General features: G+C 44.8%; 1 protein-coding gene across 5 annotated transcripts in view; it reads left to right on the top strand.

The window, feature by feature from the left end:
- The window catches only part of SYT7 (synaptotagmin 7), an 807051-nt gene that overhangs the window by 563383 nt on the left and 226702 nt on the right, over window positions 1-16966 (top strand). For 4 of the 5 annotated variants that reach the window (XM_085648532.1, XM_085648534.1, XM_085648536.1 and 1 more), the window contains one exon: window positions 209-322. The exons of the other annotated variant lie outside the window; for it this stretch is intronic. In XM_085648532.1, the coding sequence (XP_085504658.1) occupies window positions 209-322 (114 nt within the window). The remainder of the gene's footprint in view (window positions 1-208; window positions 323-16966) is intronic. 5 annotated transcript variants of the gene reach the window in all.

Raw genomic sequence — 16966 nt, 5'->3', positions numbered from 1 at the left:
AGGTCAGTCCGGTGAAGTTGAAGGTCATATGCTGTATATAAAGGGTTGGTCCTGCTAAGTCAGCCTAGTGCGGTCAGAGGTCTATGCTGTGCTTGCTTCTCATGCTCTTGCTGCTTGCCTTGTTCTGTCTCTTATATCTTTTTCTTTTCTTGTCCTTTCTCCTAATTCTCACTTGCCTCTTGGGTCCCTGCTGTCTCTGCCCTGGCAGGGAAGGCCGGATGGTGGTGCTTTCTTTGGTCCTGGGAATCTCCGAACAAGACGACTTTGCCAATATTCCAGACCTGCAAACAGCCGGGAACCAGAACTCCCAAGGGGACAAGAGGTATGATGGCGCAGAGAGGGTCACTTTCAGGAAGGCATTTTCTTCTTTGGGGTTAGGAGGGGATAAACAGGGGAACTTCTTCAGGCGATGTTCCAAGGGAGCAACAAGAGGAAAAACGTTACCAGGCATGGAAGGTAAATATCTTCTCTTTGAGAGTCCCTGCTTCTTCACGAGCAGTCTGGGTTCAAGGTACACAACTGCTCTTACACTTGGCCTTAACAGGGCAGAGGTGGTTATACACCCTGCACCAGTCACTGTTCCCGGTCAGTGTGGCCATTGTGAAGAGTTTGCTGTTTGCATTGGTACACTAGCTAACCAACTATTTTAGTTATTTCTTGTCCTGAGAACAGTGCGACGTTGGTCATAGATTTCCAGATATAGTGGTCATGGATTTCCCAATCACCATGTCCAGAAATTGAGGTCATTTTTCACTTTGCATGAGCACTTAGCCATCTACATCGTGTGTTACTTTGAGAAATTGTCCAATCCTTAAAATCGCATGTTCCCTAAAAGTGCCTCTAGCTTTGGAAACTATTTGGTTCCTGATCACAGATCCTTGCATAAAAGTTGTTGTTGCTCTGAGAACTTAGAAATTATGTGGTGGCGTGAGAGCACGTCCATTTAGAGTACTACAAAGTCTGTCCTGCAAGACTAGAAAACACAACATGCCTGCATACATCTGGTATCGTACAAAGGCACTTCCTCTCTGAAAAAAAAATCTACTATCCGCAGACAATGCTTTAAAGTCTGACCCTCTCCTAAGGGAACATAACATAGAAAACTTTGCAGGTAATTGTTTAAAAAAAATCTCTTCATTAACCAGCCTTTGCATATTAGTCCAACACTATCCTAACATCCAAAAATGCTGAACATTTAGGCCTCTACTAGAGGGGCAAAAACAGGCTGAATATGATGCTCTACACAGGAAACATCTATTACAATGAAGGCATCACAACATAGTGCCTCTAGAACACAGTCAATACTGCGACGTGACCATGAATTCCATTACAGCGCAAGTCATTACTACGACTTGCTTTACGAATGCGGTGTTGGACTGGTGTTGGATTTTAAGTCCAACACCTTCCCTACTGATACACTGTCTGGAGTTGGAATAGTAATTTAAACTATTCCTAAGTCCAGCGCTTCCCTAAAGCAAGTCGTTGTATTGGTTCTCGTGGTAAGGACACAGTCGTGGTATTGACTGCGTCATTAAGCCACGCGTTGTTTTGGCATGCATGGTGACCGATGCTATTCGCTTCACACACCACTCAATCCATACTGACCAAGCATTTTTGTATTTAGCTCAAGATGATAAAGCCCAAGAATCACTGATGACTGATAGTGGTTCCCGTGAAAGGCAAGAGACTATCTACGAACCTCTGACATTTTCTAAGCTAATAATTGCAGTTAATCCTGGATTACTAGCTCAGGAGTGACTTCCTACTGGACGTAGAAGTAGATTTGTTTTTTAAAGGTTTTTATTTATAGTTGCAACATTAACCATTACAACAAGAGGAAATAGCTGCGTCTTCATACACAATACAGTCAAATAGATGGAATTCATTGGGTGCTGCATTAAGGAGGTAACAAATGCTTACATTACAGTTCATACATAGTATTCTAGACAATGGTAGGACAGCGACAAATTATTTATGATGGCAGTGCAAATCTTAGCAGAAACCAGCTTGCATCCGTGGCAGGGTCACAAATACACTAATGAGCTACAGAGGCGGTTGAGAAAGCAGGGGGAAAAGGATGGGGCCTGGGAACAAGTACTCCTGGAAGTGCCCCCTGGTCCCTGGGTCTGCTAGAATGCGGGAGCATAGAATAGTATTCCAATAGCTGCTCTTGACAATGTGCCATATCTAATAGCCACTCCCAGGTGGTGGGCGCATGCCCCCAGCCCCACGAACAGGATACCCTATGCTTAGCAAGGAGCAGTGCCAGGACAAAGAAACCGTTAGTGGTCGTCTGGCATCTCTGCTGGGAGACATACGAGCGTCAGGCTAAGTGCATGAAATTGCTCTGCAACCCCCCCCCCCCCACCTACACTCCCCCCGGCATCTGGCACACTCGTCCGTTGCTGGTAGCTTAAATTTGCACAGTTTGTGTAATATGCCTGGTGCAGAAAATGCAAATGTATGAGGAGCTGCACGGCCCTGCAAAGTTACCCGCAAAAGGTACCTTCGCCTGAGGCTTGAAGTGCATTTCTAGTAACAATGCGAAATTAATCTTGCAACGCGTCAAATAGGCTAGTACCCTCCGTTTTTCTGTAGATCACTTAGGCCACGCACATTCTAAGTGATAAGGTTAACCTGATGTGTCTTAGTGGCAGGCAGTGGCATGTGTCTCAGAAGCAGATGAAAGGAAAGAGGTAATCACGATGGAAAATCCGTGGACACGAGTGAGGATGCAATTCTTGGGCTGGCCAAAGGGGTATTATTAGGACTTTCACCTGTTCCTCCTGGCGTGATTTATCAATCTGAAGATTATTGCGAAGGGAGGAAATGCATTAACAAAAGAGGTGCTCTAGTCTAAAGGAAAGCATCCTCCACATGAGCTTTTGAATCTTATGTTCAACTGAGGAACCTCTGAAGCTTGTGGTTGAGCGACAAGGCCAAGAGTTCTACCAGTACAGGCTCCACAAAGAGGCTATTTGTTCCACTACCCTCCCAGCTAGACCCTAGTCACTGCTGTACTGGCGAAGCCTCAGCTCCCAATCTGCTACAGCATGGGAAAATCCTGGGAGATATTTCACCCGGCCCTTATAAAATCTAGACACACTGTTCCCCGACCTAGTTTTCAGGCATCTGATTCTAGTGTGATATTTTCGCAGGGCCAAAAATGTATCTTCCATTTAGCATTTCTGTCAGGGAGAGCAACCTGAGGCCCTTTCTTCAGCGAAGACCATTCTGATATTGAAGCGCTCTGAAGTGTAAGGGTGTTAGGCAATTGCTTGGATTGGGGATGACGAAATACCCACAATCCCGGCCAACTTTCTCATTGAAAAATTGTCAAGTTTCAAAACCACTCCCATATCTTTCTTGACCATCATTACCATTGAATTCCGAAAAAAAGAGAGACAGTTTCACTAAATTGTTCATGAATCTCAGAAAATGAATGTTTTGGAGTGAAATCAACACAGACCTCAGGTAGATGATGTCAGCTGTTGCAGGACTTCCACTGTCTTCAGGACCCCGTTCTTTAGTAACTCTTTGCATTGAGCTATAAATGTCCACCAATATGTTACATTCGTGCTGTCACAATCCATCTGTGCCCATGTCCTTTCCAGAGTTTTTTTTTTTAATTTTGATTTGTGTTCTTTAAGATTGCAGGGTCCCCGAATCCTCCTTGCTGTAGTCAACTATGCACCAATCCAGTCTTGTTCAAACTGATCAATATCATTGTGCTGGTGACTATAGATAAACAACTGAGGATGGCTGGCCGGGTGGCCTGATCCGATGTCTGGTAGTATTAGATGCGAGCGTCACCCCTGCTAAATGTCTGTGTGATATCCAAGTGTAGCCCAAGTTAAGTAGCAGGGCTTCGGAGCAGACAGGCTTCATGACATTTCAGTGTACTTAGTCTAGTCCTATTTTTGAAGTACAAACAGATGAGGATTTTGACACGTGTGCTTGCCATCCTGTGGCTTATGTAATAGGCGGCTCCTTTTCACTGCAGGGTGTCTTTAGTTTTGCTGGACTTCACACCAAGCCTGGGAGAAGCGCTGGATTTTGCTTTCTCCGCGTCTTCCCGTATGACTTTACTCTCCCAAGTCTGATGTGGGAAAGGCTCCTGTTGGTCAGGGTGAAGAGTGGGTAGCTCTGCATAACGGAAAGTGGCAACTATACGAGCACACCTTTATCAGGGTACACTTAAATTTCTATATGTCACTTCATCATATATCTCCTCTGAAGAAATACTTGAAATACTGCTTGATGTCCTTTATGCTTCAGCATGAGCCCTGTTTAAGGCTGGACTTTTGGTGTAGGCAAGGTCATACCATTTAGCCTTTCCAAAGCGCTTCTGTGGTATTTCAGTCTAAATATAAATTGCTTTATTTGCACCGTAAAAAACTTCTGAAACTTCCCAAACACCCCCATTATTTAGAAACTGCAGAGGTACAGTTAATACCTACTCTGTGAACTCCATCAGACAAGAGAGGTCAATCTGAAGCCTCTGGCCCGAGAGTCAACATGCCTGATCTCCGTTATTGCCTGAGGTGACATGGTTTCCGGCTAAGGAGAGTTTCCTCTCACCTTGCCGTAGGGATGTAAACCAAAACCAGGGGCTGCTCTCAGCAGAGACTTTGAAACATCCCTGGGAGCGACCCATTTGATCAGCGTCTAACCACTACATTTAGAGTCTGGAGAGAAATAAACTACTGCCCTTATCATTGCTGTAACTTGGCAGTGTGGTTCTTTGGTGGCGCGACCTATGAAGAGAAGCAGGGAGAATAGACTTCATCTGTGGCAACATCTGTCAGAAACCCATTATCAAGATACAGGTGAGTCAGGTGGTCAAGGCCTTGAATCATGAGCTTAAACTGCATAAGCGGTTCACAACCTATCTCTAGCCAGCTTCAGAGCACACTTGCCAGGCCTTCCAATTTCATCATTCCATAACTATTATAATTATTAACTATTATATTTTAGTGAAGGACTAAACACCATAACAGGACTCCTGTAAGCACAAAATGAGGTTTTCACAGATGACGCACAAGCGTTATTTACATCAACTAATTTGGTAATTGCATCGACTCCCAGTAAACGGCTGGCAGTCCCCGTGCATTGATGGGCAGTGCTGTGCCAGGAAAGGCCAGAGGTTCCATTGATGGCCAAACTAGGCCTCTTTTATATGTGACCTGAGCTCTACTAATTTGCTTAATTTTGTCCTCTGAAGCCTTCCTGTTGGATGTCAAATAGCACAATATGAGAAGAAAGCTGACATCGCGCAACTTGGCGTTTGTTACAAAAGAAAAAGCATCTGAAAACTTTAAATGCTTACAACCAACCATTAAGTGGTGAAGAAAAGGTGCAAAACACATGAAACACTTCGGCTTCAGCTTGTGAATTTGTTTTCCCAGAGCCTAAATCTGTAACAATCAGGTTGTTCTGCAGGCGAAGCTGATGGCCACAGAGCTCCCCCTCAAGGACCTAAGTGCCACTGTGCTCCCACCAGTCTAGATCTCCTGCGGATAAGTGTGAACAAAGACACCCCCACTGGGGATCATGCCACACGCGCCTCTTCTGCCAGTTTGTCAGACTTTCCATAGGTGAAGTTTAGACAACTCCTTCCTTGTCGCTTAACAGGGATTCCAATGAGTTCAATAGGACAAACCTAATACTGGCCTTTAAACAAGAGCAGGAGTTATCGTGAGAATAGGGCTGTACGCGTAAGAGAAACAAAAGGTCAAAGCGCAAACCCCTAGATCAGTTTTAGTCCCGTGGAGTGCAAACACGGTGTGACGCGCAGACTTGAGATTGTATGCACTCTAAACACTGCCGACAATGTGAAATGTAAATGTGTGTAGATAGGGACGGCAGTGTTCACACCATTCTGCAAGCCACAATGCAAGCACGGCGGGGCATGCACTGGCTCCTGAGAGTTGATTCTCATTTACATTTGAATTCACCACCATGGGGGGATACAAGCCCACAAATAGGAGGCTCAACTTTACAGCTCTGGGAAGAGGCTGGTATGCAAACTCTAGAGGATACAATGCAGGGAGGTGCATGCAAATCTTTCAAACAGTTATGAGAAGGTTTTGATCTACCCACCTCCTGAGTTTGGAACTACACACAACTAACCCACTGTCTGCACTCCAGACTAGGCCTCCCGCCAGACTCATTCAAATGTTCATCCATCGGGGCATATCTAAAGATCTGGGGAACCTATACAGGAGTTGTCTCAGACCTTTACAGCACTATAGTGGATGGCCTTTTTTCATCAAGACAAACATCTACTCCCTGGCAACAGTGGCAAGCTGATACGTGGGCAGGCATATTACCCCTCCACAAACAAGGTCTTGGAGAGGCTAGAAGTAAGTTAAGCTGTTACAAAATACTACATGAATGGCACTGGTCCCTATAGATCCTACACGTGGCACAAACGTGTCCACATTCGAAGTTCTGGGGGTATGGACACCCTGATTGTGATTTCTACACATAATCTTGTCCTGCACCAAACTAACACAATACTGGAAGCAAATTTGAGAGAAAAAATATGAAGCATATTGTCATAAAATGTCCTTTTTCAGCATCATTGACCATTTCACCTGATATGACTAACAGTCCACACTCGAGTCATGGCGAGGTGGTTTGCCGCGGCATTATCTGTTGGAAAATGATTTTACGTAAATTGAATTCCCATGGTTCCTACGCACTCAAACTTCTTTAGGGAAAGGTTATCCATGGAAGGATTCAAGTGAATTATATACAAACTGAATATTCAGACTGAGATTTTTGATTCTCTATAGAAACATTTTTCTAGATACTGAATGAATGTATTAGATTTAATAAAATATCTATTATTTCCATGAAAGGATCTTAGAAAGTGCAATAATGGCTTGATCAGGCTAGGGTAAATTGTTAATAAAATATAGCAGATTCATCATGGCTTTCCTGATAATCTGAATCAGCATCTAAGTGGCTGAGCCCATTGCTTACAGAGCAAGACATTAGGCACGAAGAGATCTGTTATTAATATGAAACCAATGGTACGTCCTATGTCTTATATAATTTAATTTTATAAGGAGCCAAATGTCTACATTTATGTTTGACTTAAATTACCTGCGAGAACAAAGATGAATGGGGGAAATGATTTATTATCATTAGTGTTGTGCTTGTTATCCTCTTCTGACCTAGAAATATGAGACTGCGGAGGCATTAAATGTAGCTGGGTATGTCAGTGAAGAGTCTCAAACGTTTCACTACATGATTTATTGATATGATGAAAATATTCAATAACAAATAAAAACCTAAACACTAGTGGGGGCCAGTAAAAACTTCTAAGCAGGGGCAATTCTCCTTTGTGGATGAGAAGGTGAGGCCATCCACGCTGGTGCTATGTAGAGATGCCACGGGAACTGTGCATGTGCAGTCCACGATTAGGCCTCTTCCTGTCACTGCCGTTACCCCTGTGGCTACCTGTGGCCTTATGTACCAGTTAGTAGATGTTTGAGGAGGGGGGCTACATGGGATTTGGAGCACCTCTGGCGGAGAAGGGGTGGGGGTCAAACTGAGGGCCTCGTTTACAAAGAATTGGCGTAGGGCAGCACCAAAAGTCATTTTGTTGCGCTGCTCTGCACCAATTCAAAAGGGCAGGAATTCACCATATTTGTTAGATAAGGTGCATTCTTGTCCTTTGAGCCAGTGCCGGTGCACACTTTGCAGCTGATCGCCAACACAGGCACTCTTGAACCATGGTGCATGGAATGGTGTCTGTGTTGTTGGCATGATTGTTTCTGTGTAGGAAGGGGCCCCTTCTTGAACAAAAACAATCATGAGAGAAATTTCCTCATTCTATGTGTGCTGCAGAATGAGGAAAAGAGAAATGAGAAAGAGGAAAAAAACTAAGCGAAATGTAAACATTTTCCTCATTACACTTGCTCTGGGGAGGCATACTTTTTTGGTACTGCTCCAGGTTTATGTGATGTTGTAAATCTGGGGCAGTGTCAAATTCCATGGGTGGTGAGTGGGAATATGCACAGAAACACCCATTGAACTCCTCCTTAACGTATAGTAAGGTAAGGCAGCGATTTGCACTGCGTTGCCTTATTCCATATCTATGCGGCCATGCAAAGCCACCCAGGGTGGCTTTGTGTCACCTCATAGATATGATTGAGAGGCCTGCACCACCGCATCGTTATAAAAAGTGACATTCCGGCAGTGCAGGCCTCTTGTAAATGAGGGTCTGACTGTGCTATCTCTCTGAGGGTCACTTTCAGTGTGCCTCTTGATGGCTTATTTGCTACTGAGATCCCACCTGGTGAGGCTATTCTCTCCCTTCATCTTGTGCCATGACACAACCTGGAACAACCAAAATGGATTCCACTTCACTTTCATAATTAATACTGTGAGCCAAAGGGTGAACATCACCCACTCTGGTATGTGCAGAATCTCCTCTTCAATGGTTGCATTATTTACCCAAATACCCTCTCACGTTGCTATTATCATGAGGTTACTGTTGCCTTTGAGTGTAGCCAAAATCTTTCCACATTACCCTACATAAGAGTCCAATCACTACTTTATACATCTAGCCATTGAGCTTATCATCTGTTCTTGCTGTAGCAATGGTCTAGAGGTAGCCTTTCCAGCAGGGCCAGTTTTTCCATTAGGGCTCTGGGACGGCACCCCCTGAAATTCCTACACATTCCTGTACAAATATGAAACAGATCGATTTATTTTGAGATATGATTGTATCGCTAAACAAATCAATGTATTTAACTCTGGGTTGTCTGTCCCATGCTGCCTGCCCCGCCTTGCTCTGAAGCGGGAGACAGAAGTCAGGCAGTAAATCAACTTTCTGAAATGTGACGCACAACACAGGACATACTGTTCTAAAGCCCTTCATTGCCATTGTAGTTTATGGCAGTATCCACTACAGGCTAGTGACGCTTTCAGCGTCATGGTTTCGGGTGTTGGAGTCTCCATCCCTGCGTTGAAACAGCCGTCCATCATTCACAGGCATAGAGCCCACCCTTTCCCATTTGTCATGCATAGGTGTGATGCAAGCATGTGTGTCTTGGTGCCTTGTTCTTGGGTAATGGTAAGTCTTAGAATGCTAATCTTCTGGTATGAATATTGTACTGAGACCCCTCACCACGCTAACCTCCCCGACCCCCCCCGTCCCCCACTGTGACACATGTCACCCCAGGCCCTGGCTGCACGTCAAAGTGGGATAGCTGTATTTGTTCCCCTAATTGATCCTAAAAGACGAGCAGGCCAGGGTTACTGTTCCCTTGTGAAGATGATCCAAATATCCAAGTCAATCGCAAAGCGTGAGATATGTGCTTGCTGCATGACATTAAAACTGGCCCTATCTTGCCCGTAACAACATTAATTCCAAAAACATGAATTGATTTACGAACAATGAGTGTTTAGAAATGTTAAGGAAATGCATGACAGTGATTTAGTACCTCTCTTATTTCATCTTTTACTTAATCTTGCCTTTCTCAAGTGATAGCTATTTAGTCATGTTGTGTTTCTGTATTTTTTTTCGGGCCTAATGTGAGCCATGGCAGGTGTTTATGAGGGGCTTTGGTTGAGAGCTATGACACTGAAGTCAAAGCAAAGTGCCTGTCAGTGGGTTGGCCTCTCTGCAGAGCACACAGAACAATGTGCATGTATTCCATTTGCAATTACAATTCTGTGGGAATTTGTGTGAAGGGGGTGCACAGCTGGCAAAATATTTACAGAGCAAAAGGAAAAAAATTACTTAAATGTGAGTGACTGCAGTGTATGTTGGGAAGTGGTGAAGCGAGGGAGATGCAAGGAAGTGCATTTGGGGAAGAGTGAAAAGAGGGTGCTGAAGAGAAAAGAGAGGTGGTTGAAGATGTGCAGATGGACGAGATGTGGAGAGAAAAAGCACATACATATCTAATATAAAGCGCACATAACTAAAGGCCAAAACTCTTTCTACATGCCTCAATACTACTGAAATTTCAGAACTGAATCATTTTCGAGGTTAACTATTTATAACAAATCCTTTTTACTCATTTATCTTAAACAGCTAACAACCATCGACAAAGCCGATCCTTCGGACAGGTTTTAGGTGTAGGTCAGGTGTTGTGTTATATATCTGGATGCAATTACATTTCAGAGAGAACCCAAAATACCATCAGGTAGCACACCATGGGAATGACAGAAATTTACTTTACGTGTTCTCTTTTAGAGAGTCTACACATATTTCATACCACTTAAAGACCTGTCTTCACATATTTCTATATTACTGATTGCAGTCAGCAGATGTGGGTCCCTCCGGAAGCCTGGTTAGAGCATTTTCTTCCAAAGGTGATGACGCATGCAGTGCAAGACACTGGGCAAGCATGCACTTTAAAAGGCACAAGTTGTCACGCTGTACAATTTGCACATTACAGTAACTGTTGAACATGTTAATCCAGTACGAAATATAAGCACGTTTTGAATGTGTTTAATATTTCAAGACTATATGCTCCCTCTACTTTATAAGCCTTGCTTTATCAATAAATTAAATTGATTTAAAAGGCACCATTTGCCAATCTTTTAAAAAAAAAAATCTCAGGAGGAGGATGCAGACTGGGCCCCACGTTTGTCCGTTAAGCTTGTTTGTGTTGCTCTCTATATAAAAGTCACACCAAACTTTTACCCCCCCCCACTACTTTCAGATGTCACCAGCTGCCACTACTTTCTAGGGATGTAATTTTTACCAGTTTCGAGTGCTTAACAAAATTTACTTATATAGCAAGGTCACACATGTAAATAATGTTTCTTTCTACAGTTTTGTATACTCAGATTTAATGCAATCTCAAAAAAGCCTTGTTTGTTTTCTGGAGAATAGTGACCTTGACTTAAAGCTTCGACGTGTTGCCTCTCCTTTTATTTCAAAATGACCCCCTAGTTACTTAGTATCTTCTGCATGCCTCCTCTCTCTGAGCGCAGCTTCCTCTAGTTACAAGCATGTTTCCTTAACACATATTATTGCATTGCTGCAAACTGCCCACAGCTCATTTCAAAGATCACAACCTAGCCTCAGCATCCTAATACCGAATCTCCTGTAGCTCATCTATTAAAACTGCCAACCATTTGCATTAATTCACATACCCCCCTCAACCACTAAAGATCACATCTACCTCCCATTAATTTAATCTACCACATAGAAACGGGAGTGAACGCATAGAATGATTTTCTTAAGATGACAAGACTAATCCCAATTACGAACAATAACCATTGAAAAAAACATTAACCTTATGTTCCGGAGCATTGTGCTGCCCGGCTTAAAGCGCTTTAATGACTCATCAATGCTAGTATTTGCTATATAAATGCAATTACAATACAATATAATATTTATCCTCCTGGCTCACATTAATACTAATACCATAACACTCAACAATTGAGCTGTCAATTGTAGTTCATACAGGCTGCATAAGAATTACCTTATACTGCTTGACGCTCTTGCCCTCACATGAGACAAAATGCTATGGGTCACCCCCATCACTGAGTAATGTACCAGTCTACTGCAATAAGCCACCAATCACCAGCTGTGCAGGCGTGGCATAACTGAAGAGATCTGCCATATGCTGCTGGCCAGCAGAGGACTTTTGTTTAGTTCCTCATCCAGCACCCAAAGCACAAAAGTGCCTCACATGTGCAATGTATTAAGCAATGGAAGGGTTAACAAGTTCTATGTTAAGAGATTACAAGATAACCTGTCCTGGGCCAGTCTCACAAATAAAGGTGATGATGCCAGTGGCATGGAGTTTTGCTAACATTGTCAGGTCAGTATTCGTAAAGGCAAGCAGCCACAGTGTTGGGGCACAAGAACAGCCCCCTTTCGAAAAATATTGGGAGGGAGGGCTTCATCCACCCACGTCCAACCCCCTCCCCCCCATGCACCCTCTCCCCCACCCTCAACTATGGCCCTAGCCATATGGGAAAAGTTCCACTATATGATCGAAACAAAGACTACACACTTCTAAAAACACACCATACTGCTACCAATGTAGTCAAGTGCGTCAGCACTCCTCATAAGGATAGTAAGCGCTATAAAAATGTTGCAATACCATTTAAAACAGCGTCCACAGAACTTATGACTTGATTTGCTTCGTGTGTACAGTCAGTCGTGTAAGCGATCTCCTGATTTAAGCGTGCACTCAGCCAAGGAAGCCGTGCATTGCTCTATATGTGTGACTAGACATACAGAAGAGCATTTGCTGCCGCGTGCCAGCAGCCATGATGCCCTGTGTCCTCTGTGTGGACAAGCAGTGCTGCCCTGAAAGCTCTGCTCTCGCGCTCAGATCGCTGAGCTCTCCAAGAGAAGGTGGAAAATAATCGCCGCTCTCAGTCCCCGTCAAAGCATCCAGCAGATAATTGGCCGTGTGTATTCGTTGGGGGGAGAAATAGATGCTAATTTGGGAAATTGCTTCATTAACGTTCCATTACATTCTGTAATCTCGCTGGCGGTCGGTAGGTACAATGTCTACGGCCTTCAGGAGGGGAGGGAGGAGGCTGGGAGAGCAGGTGACGGGGGAGAGGGAGAGAGGAGGGGCTGGGGTACCTCAGGAGGGACGGGAGGAGACATTATCCATAGGAGGGAGAGACAGCATCCATACGAAGGAGAGACTATCTTCGGGAGGGTGAAACAGAGAGGAGGGGACTGGGGCAAAACAACACCCTGAGGAGCAATGTTCCCTCTAATTTTTTTCCTCTGTGTGTGGCAGTGTAAGGTCTCTGTGCGCTGCAGCCAAGGTTATGTGCGCCAGCAACCAGACCGCGTGTGTGGGTGCAGCGTCTAAAGAAAGGGGCGCGGCCAACATTAAAGTGAAAGTGCCTATGGGGCACTTTTACACAAAGTGTAATAAAAATAAAAAGAAAGAAAGAAAGCTTTTGTAGCGCAGCCACTAAAGTGAAAGCGGTTGCACTGTAAATTAAATAAATAAATATGCTCAGCTGTTCAAGTGAAAGCGGACTGCACCGTAAATTAAATAAATAAGCACGGCCATGGTAGTTAAAGCGGACTGCTAGAAATGTAAAAATACATGAGTAAATGACATAATATAAAAGGTGGCGGCGTGATGCAACATCCTGGGTGGAATAGGGAAGATCATTAAAGAAAGCAGTGCTCACCCACTAGATAAAGCAGACCGTGTAACAACACAAGTGAAAAGTCCAGTCGTTATGAGAGGATACAAATACAGACAAGGCAGTACCAAGGAGGGACTACTAAGCCTATTCACAAATGAAAAGCATCGATTTAGAAAGGACAGTAATAAGAGCCAATTAAAAAGATGGGTGGGAAATGGGCAGAGCTTCTATGCCATAACTCAACCATGCCTCGCAGAGCAGTCAAAATTCAGGTAAAAGGTAAGTTTTACAGACACATCAGAGGAGGTTGCGCAATAGTATATAAGTAAGTAAAAAGACAACCACTTAAGTACAAGTGAAAGTAAGTTTATATTAGGTTGAGACAATTGTGCACTGCATGGTTTTTCAGTATGCGCGCAGCTTTACGCAAATGTGCAGGTCTTTTTGTGGTAACAAAACCGCCCCCACCTTTCCAGCTCCTAGAGAAAACGCCTGATGCCCGGTCCGGCCAGTCGGGCCTTGCTACCACCCTCCAATGGCGCCCCTCATCTTCACATAGACCCTCTCTCGTGTGTATTTTTAATTTCTTCTATAGTGCTACTCGTCCCAAGTATGTGGGGCAGTGTTGGAGTGCGTTGCAACACACACATATTATATAGAGACAATGACTCATATAAATGTGAAAGTCAATGTATAGGAAATGTTGCTTAAGATAATGGGGCTTACAATGTGTAATCATACTTTCATCCATCATTCAGTCTTTCACCATTCATTCTGTCCTTCCATCTGTGTGCCCATCCATGTCCATATTCAACCATTTACAAACCTATCCATCACGTATCCTTCCATCCATCATTTCACTCATCCATCCCTCCATCCACCCTTTTACTCATCCATCCATTTTCCATCCATCCATCCATCCACCCTTTCACCCTATCCATCCGTACACTCATCCATCCACTCTTCCACCCATCCATTCACCTATCCAGCCATCCTTTCACTTACTCATTCATCCACCCAGTCACTCATCCTTCCACCCATTCACACGTTCAGTCATCCATTTACCCATCCTTCCTTTCTCTCTCAATTCCCCTTTCACTTAGCCATCCATCCTTCCATCCGCCCACCCATCCATCTACTCATCCACTCATGAATCCGTCCATTGAACCTCACTCATCCATGCTTTCACTCATCCATCCTTTCTCTCATCCATCCACCCTTTCACTCATCTATCCATCCTTTGCCCATCTACAAGCCCTTACATCCACCCTTTCACTCATCCGTCCATCCATTCACCCTTTCACTTATCAATTCATCAATCCACCCTTTCACTTATCAATTCATCGATCAATCTATCATTTCACTCATCAATTCACCCATTCTCTCATACATCCATCCATCATTTCACTCATCCATCCAGCCATCCATCCACCCATCCCTTCACTTACTCACTCACTCACCTTTTCACATTAATTATGAGCTGATCCTTTGTCTGCAGAGTTGCAGACAGAAGAGTCCCATCAAGAACTCCACCCTCACTGTAGTTCCTGAAGCAAGGGGTGGGGTGGGGCAGGGTTCACTATGCCCCTGCACATAGGTAATCCGAAAAAGTGGAAGGTATGAGTCATGCATGATGCACAGTGCCTGGACGTGGGGCGACTGTGGCATGGTGGTATTTCCAGAGCTTTAAGTGGGATGAAAAAACGAGGGGCGTCTCGCCAAAAGGGTGTTCGATGTAATTAAGGGCGTGGCTTAAAACACATAAGCTAAAAATCTGTGCTTAGTATAATGTGCCGCCCGACTGGTATTTTTTGTTGCTTCTGTCATTGCATCCAGATATATAATACAACAAGTAACGTTACACCTAGAACAAGTAACGTTACACCTACAGCAAGCCAGAACTATTGGCTTTGTCAGTGGTTGTTAGTTGCATAAAATAATACAGCAGCAACCATGGCTTCCTTGAATATAATTTTGAAAATGCGTCAGTTCTAAAACGATGAGACTTTGAGAGAACTATAATCCTTTCCTTTGAACTTTTCACCGCCTTCCTTTGGTTAACTGGATTCTCACCTAGCAGCAGCAGAGGCGTTTTTGCACTTCTATGGACAGAATGCCCTGCCCTGGACTGAGGCTGGCGGAGGCCATCACATGCTGTGCCAGCCCAGACCCATTGTCATGCTGTATGTGGCAATCAGCCGCACACAGAATGACAATGGGCGGGTGGGGCTGCTCTGTCTTGTTCTCAGAGGACTGCGAAGCGGCCACATCAGGGACGGGGGCCTTTCACAAGGGAACAGCTCTGTTCCCTAAAAGGCCAAAAATTACGGGATCCCAACGGACGTGAGGTCCAATTTACGGACGGTCACCCTAGTCTCTGTGCCACCAAATGAGCGCTACGAACAGCCTTTGGGTTTGCATAGTGGTCCATAGACACAATAGAAGTTGTTCCTCCCATCTCTTTACCACCCCTATCAAATCCGCTAGTAAAAAGCTACACTGGGTGTAAATAACTACAAATCACCTCTTCGTTTTTCTTTGATTTTATAGTTTCTTATTGGTTAATTCACATTCGACTTTTCATCAATGCTCTTGCTTCTCCTCCATTTCACTTTCCTTTATTTACGAAATGCTTTTCTCACTTCAGTCCTTCTCCCCCTGTAACTTTAACCTTTTTTCTTTACATATACACCAGTTGCTATGTAAATATTAATCATTTATCCCAGGGAAGGGCTCCATCTGGGCCATCTGGTCTCCCCCGAACCCCCCCCCCTCCCCTCCCGCCACCTCCCCAGTCGTGTGTGTCAGCCCGGGCTGAGAGAGCTTCCTGGTCACCACACAGACAGTTTTTCAGCTGCCAGCCGCACCAGAGTACTTCACAGGTCTTTAAAAGACCATTGACTTGTTACTTTTATTCTATGGTCAGCGGAGATTCAGACTTTTGTGCGGGGCAGTCTCCGTTCTGAAAGGTCGCAATGGTGGATGTGCTACGTTTAGGAGATGGGCAGCTGAGTGGGTGGTCTTTGCGTGGATGACTGACGAACGACGTTAAGCCATCATAATAGGCTGCTTAATTGATTGTCACATCGGTGCTAGTGAATTTGAATGTGCCACGCAGAGTGAGTGTTACTTTTGTTGACAGCCCAGATCGTTTGTTGACAGCCCCTTCGAGCTGAGTGAGTTAGCCCCCTGCTGCAAGCTGCTCCAGGGGTCGGCTATGTGCGCGCTTCATATAGGACAGTGCGCGCTCGGCGTGAAAGAGGTGGGCGCGCGCGCACGCGCGCAGGTTCGAGGGAACACTGCTGAGGAGAGAGTGAGAACATCCTTAGGAGGGGATCGGCGAAGAGGGATGGTACCCTGAGGGGAGAGAAACACCACCCTCCGAGGATGGGTGAAAGAGAAACTGCATCCTGAGGAGGGGACCGAGCGGACAGTTTATCCTCACGTGGGGTCGACAGCATCCTCGGGGGGAGGGGAGGGGGGATTGGGTGAAGAGACGCTTTATCCTGAGCAGAGAGAGGCAACATTGCCAGGGGAGAGAGACAGCAGCATCCCTAGGTTGGAACGGGGAAGAGAATTGACATTATACTCAGGAGGGAAGTTCCCTCCTCAGTAAGGTACGGGGCAGAGGGGAGACTTTATACTCTGGACGGGAGGGACAGCATCCTGGGCGGGAAGGGAAGGGGGGGTCAGTGAACAGAGCAGACACATGATCCTCAGCATAGCAGACACAATATCCTCAGGACAGCATTGACCGGAGAAGAGACATTATGCTGTAGCGAGAGAGAGAGAGAGCATGTGCAGGCAGGAGGGACAGAGATGAGACATCCCCAAGAGAGAGAAGATACATCCTCAGAGGAGG

The sequence above is a fragment of the Triturus cristatus genome, chromosome 3_2, assembly GCF_964204655.1.
Source record: "Triturus cristatus chromosome 3_2, aTriCri1.1, whole genome shotgun sequence".
Classification (NCBI taxonomy): Eukaryota; Metazoa; Chordata; class Amphibia; order Caudata; family Salamandridae; genus Triturus; species Triturus cristatus.
Note: the sequence above shows the minus strand (reverse complement) of the source record. Positions and strands in the feature narration are given on the sequence as shown.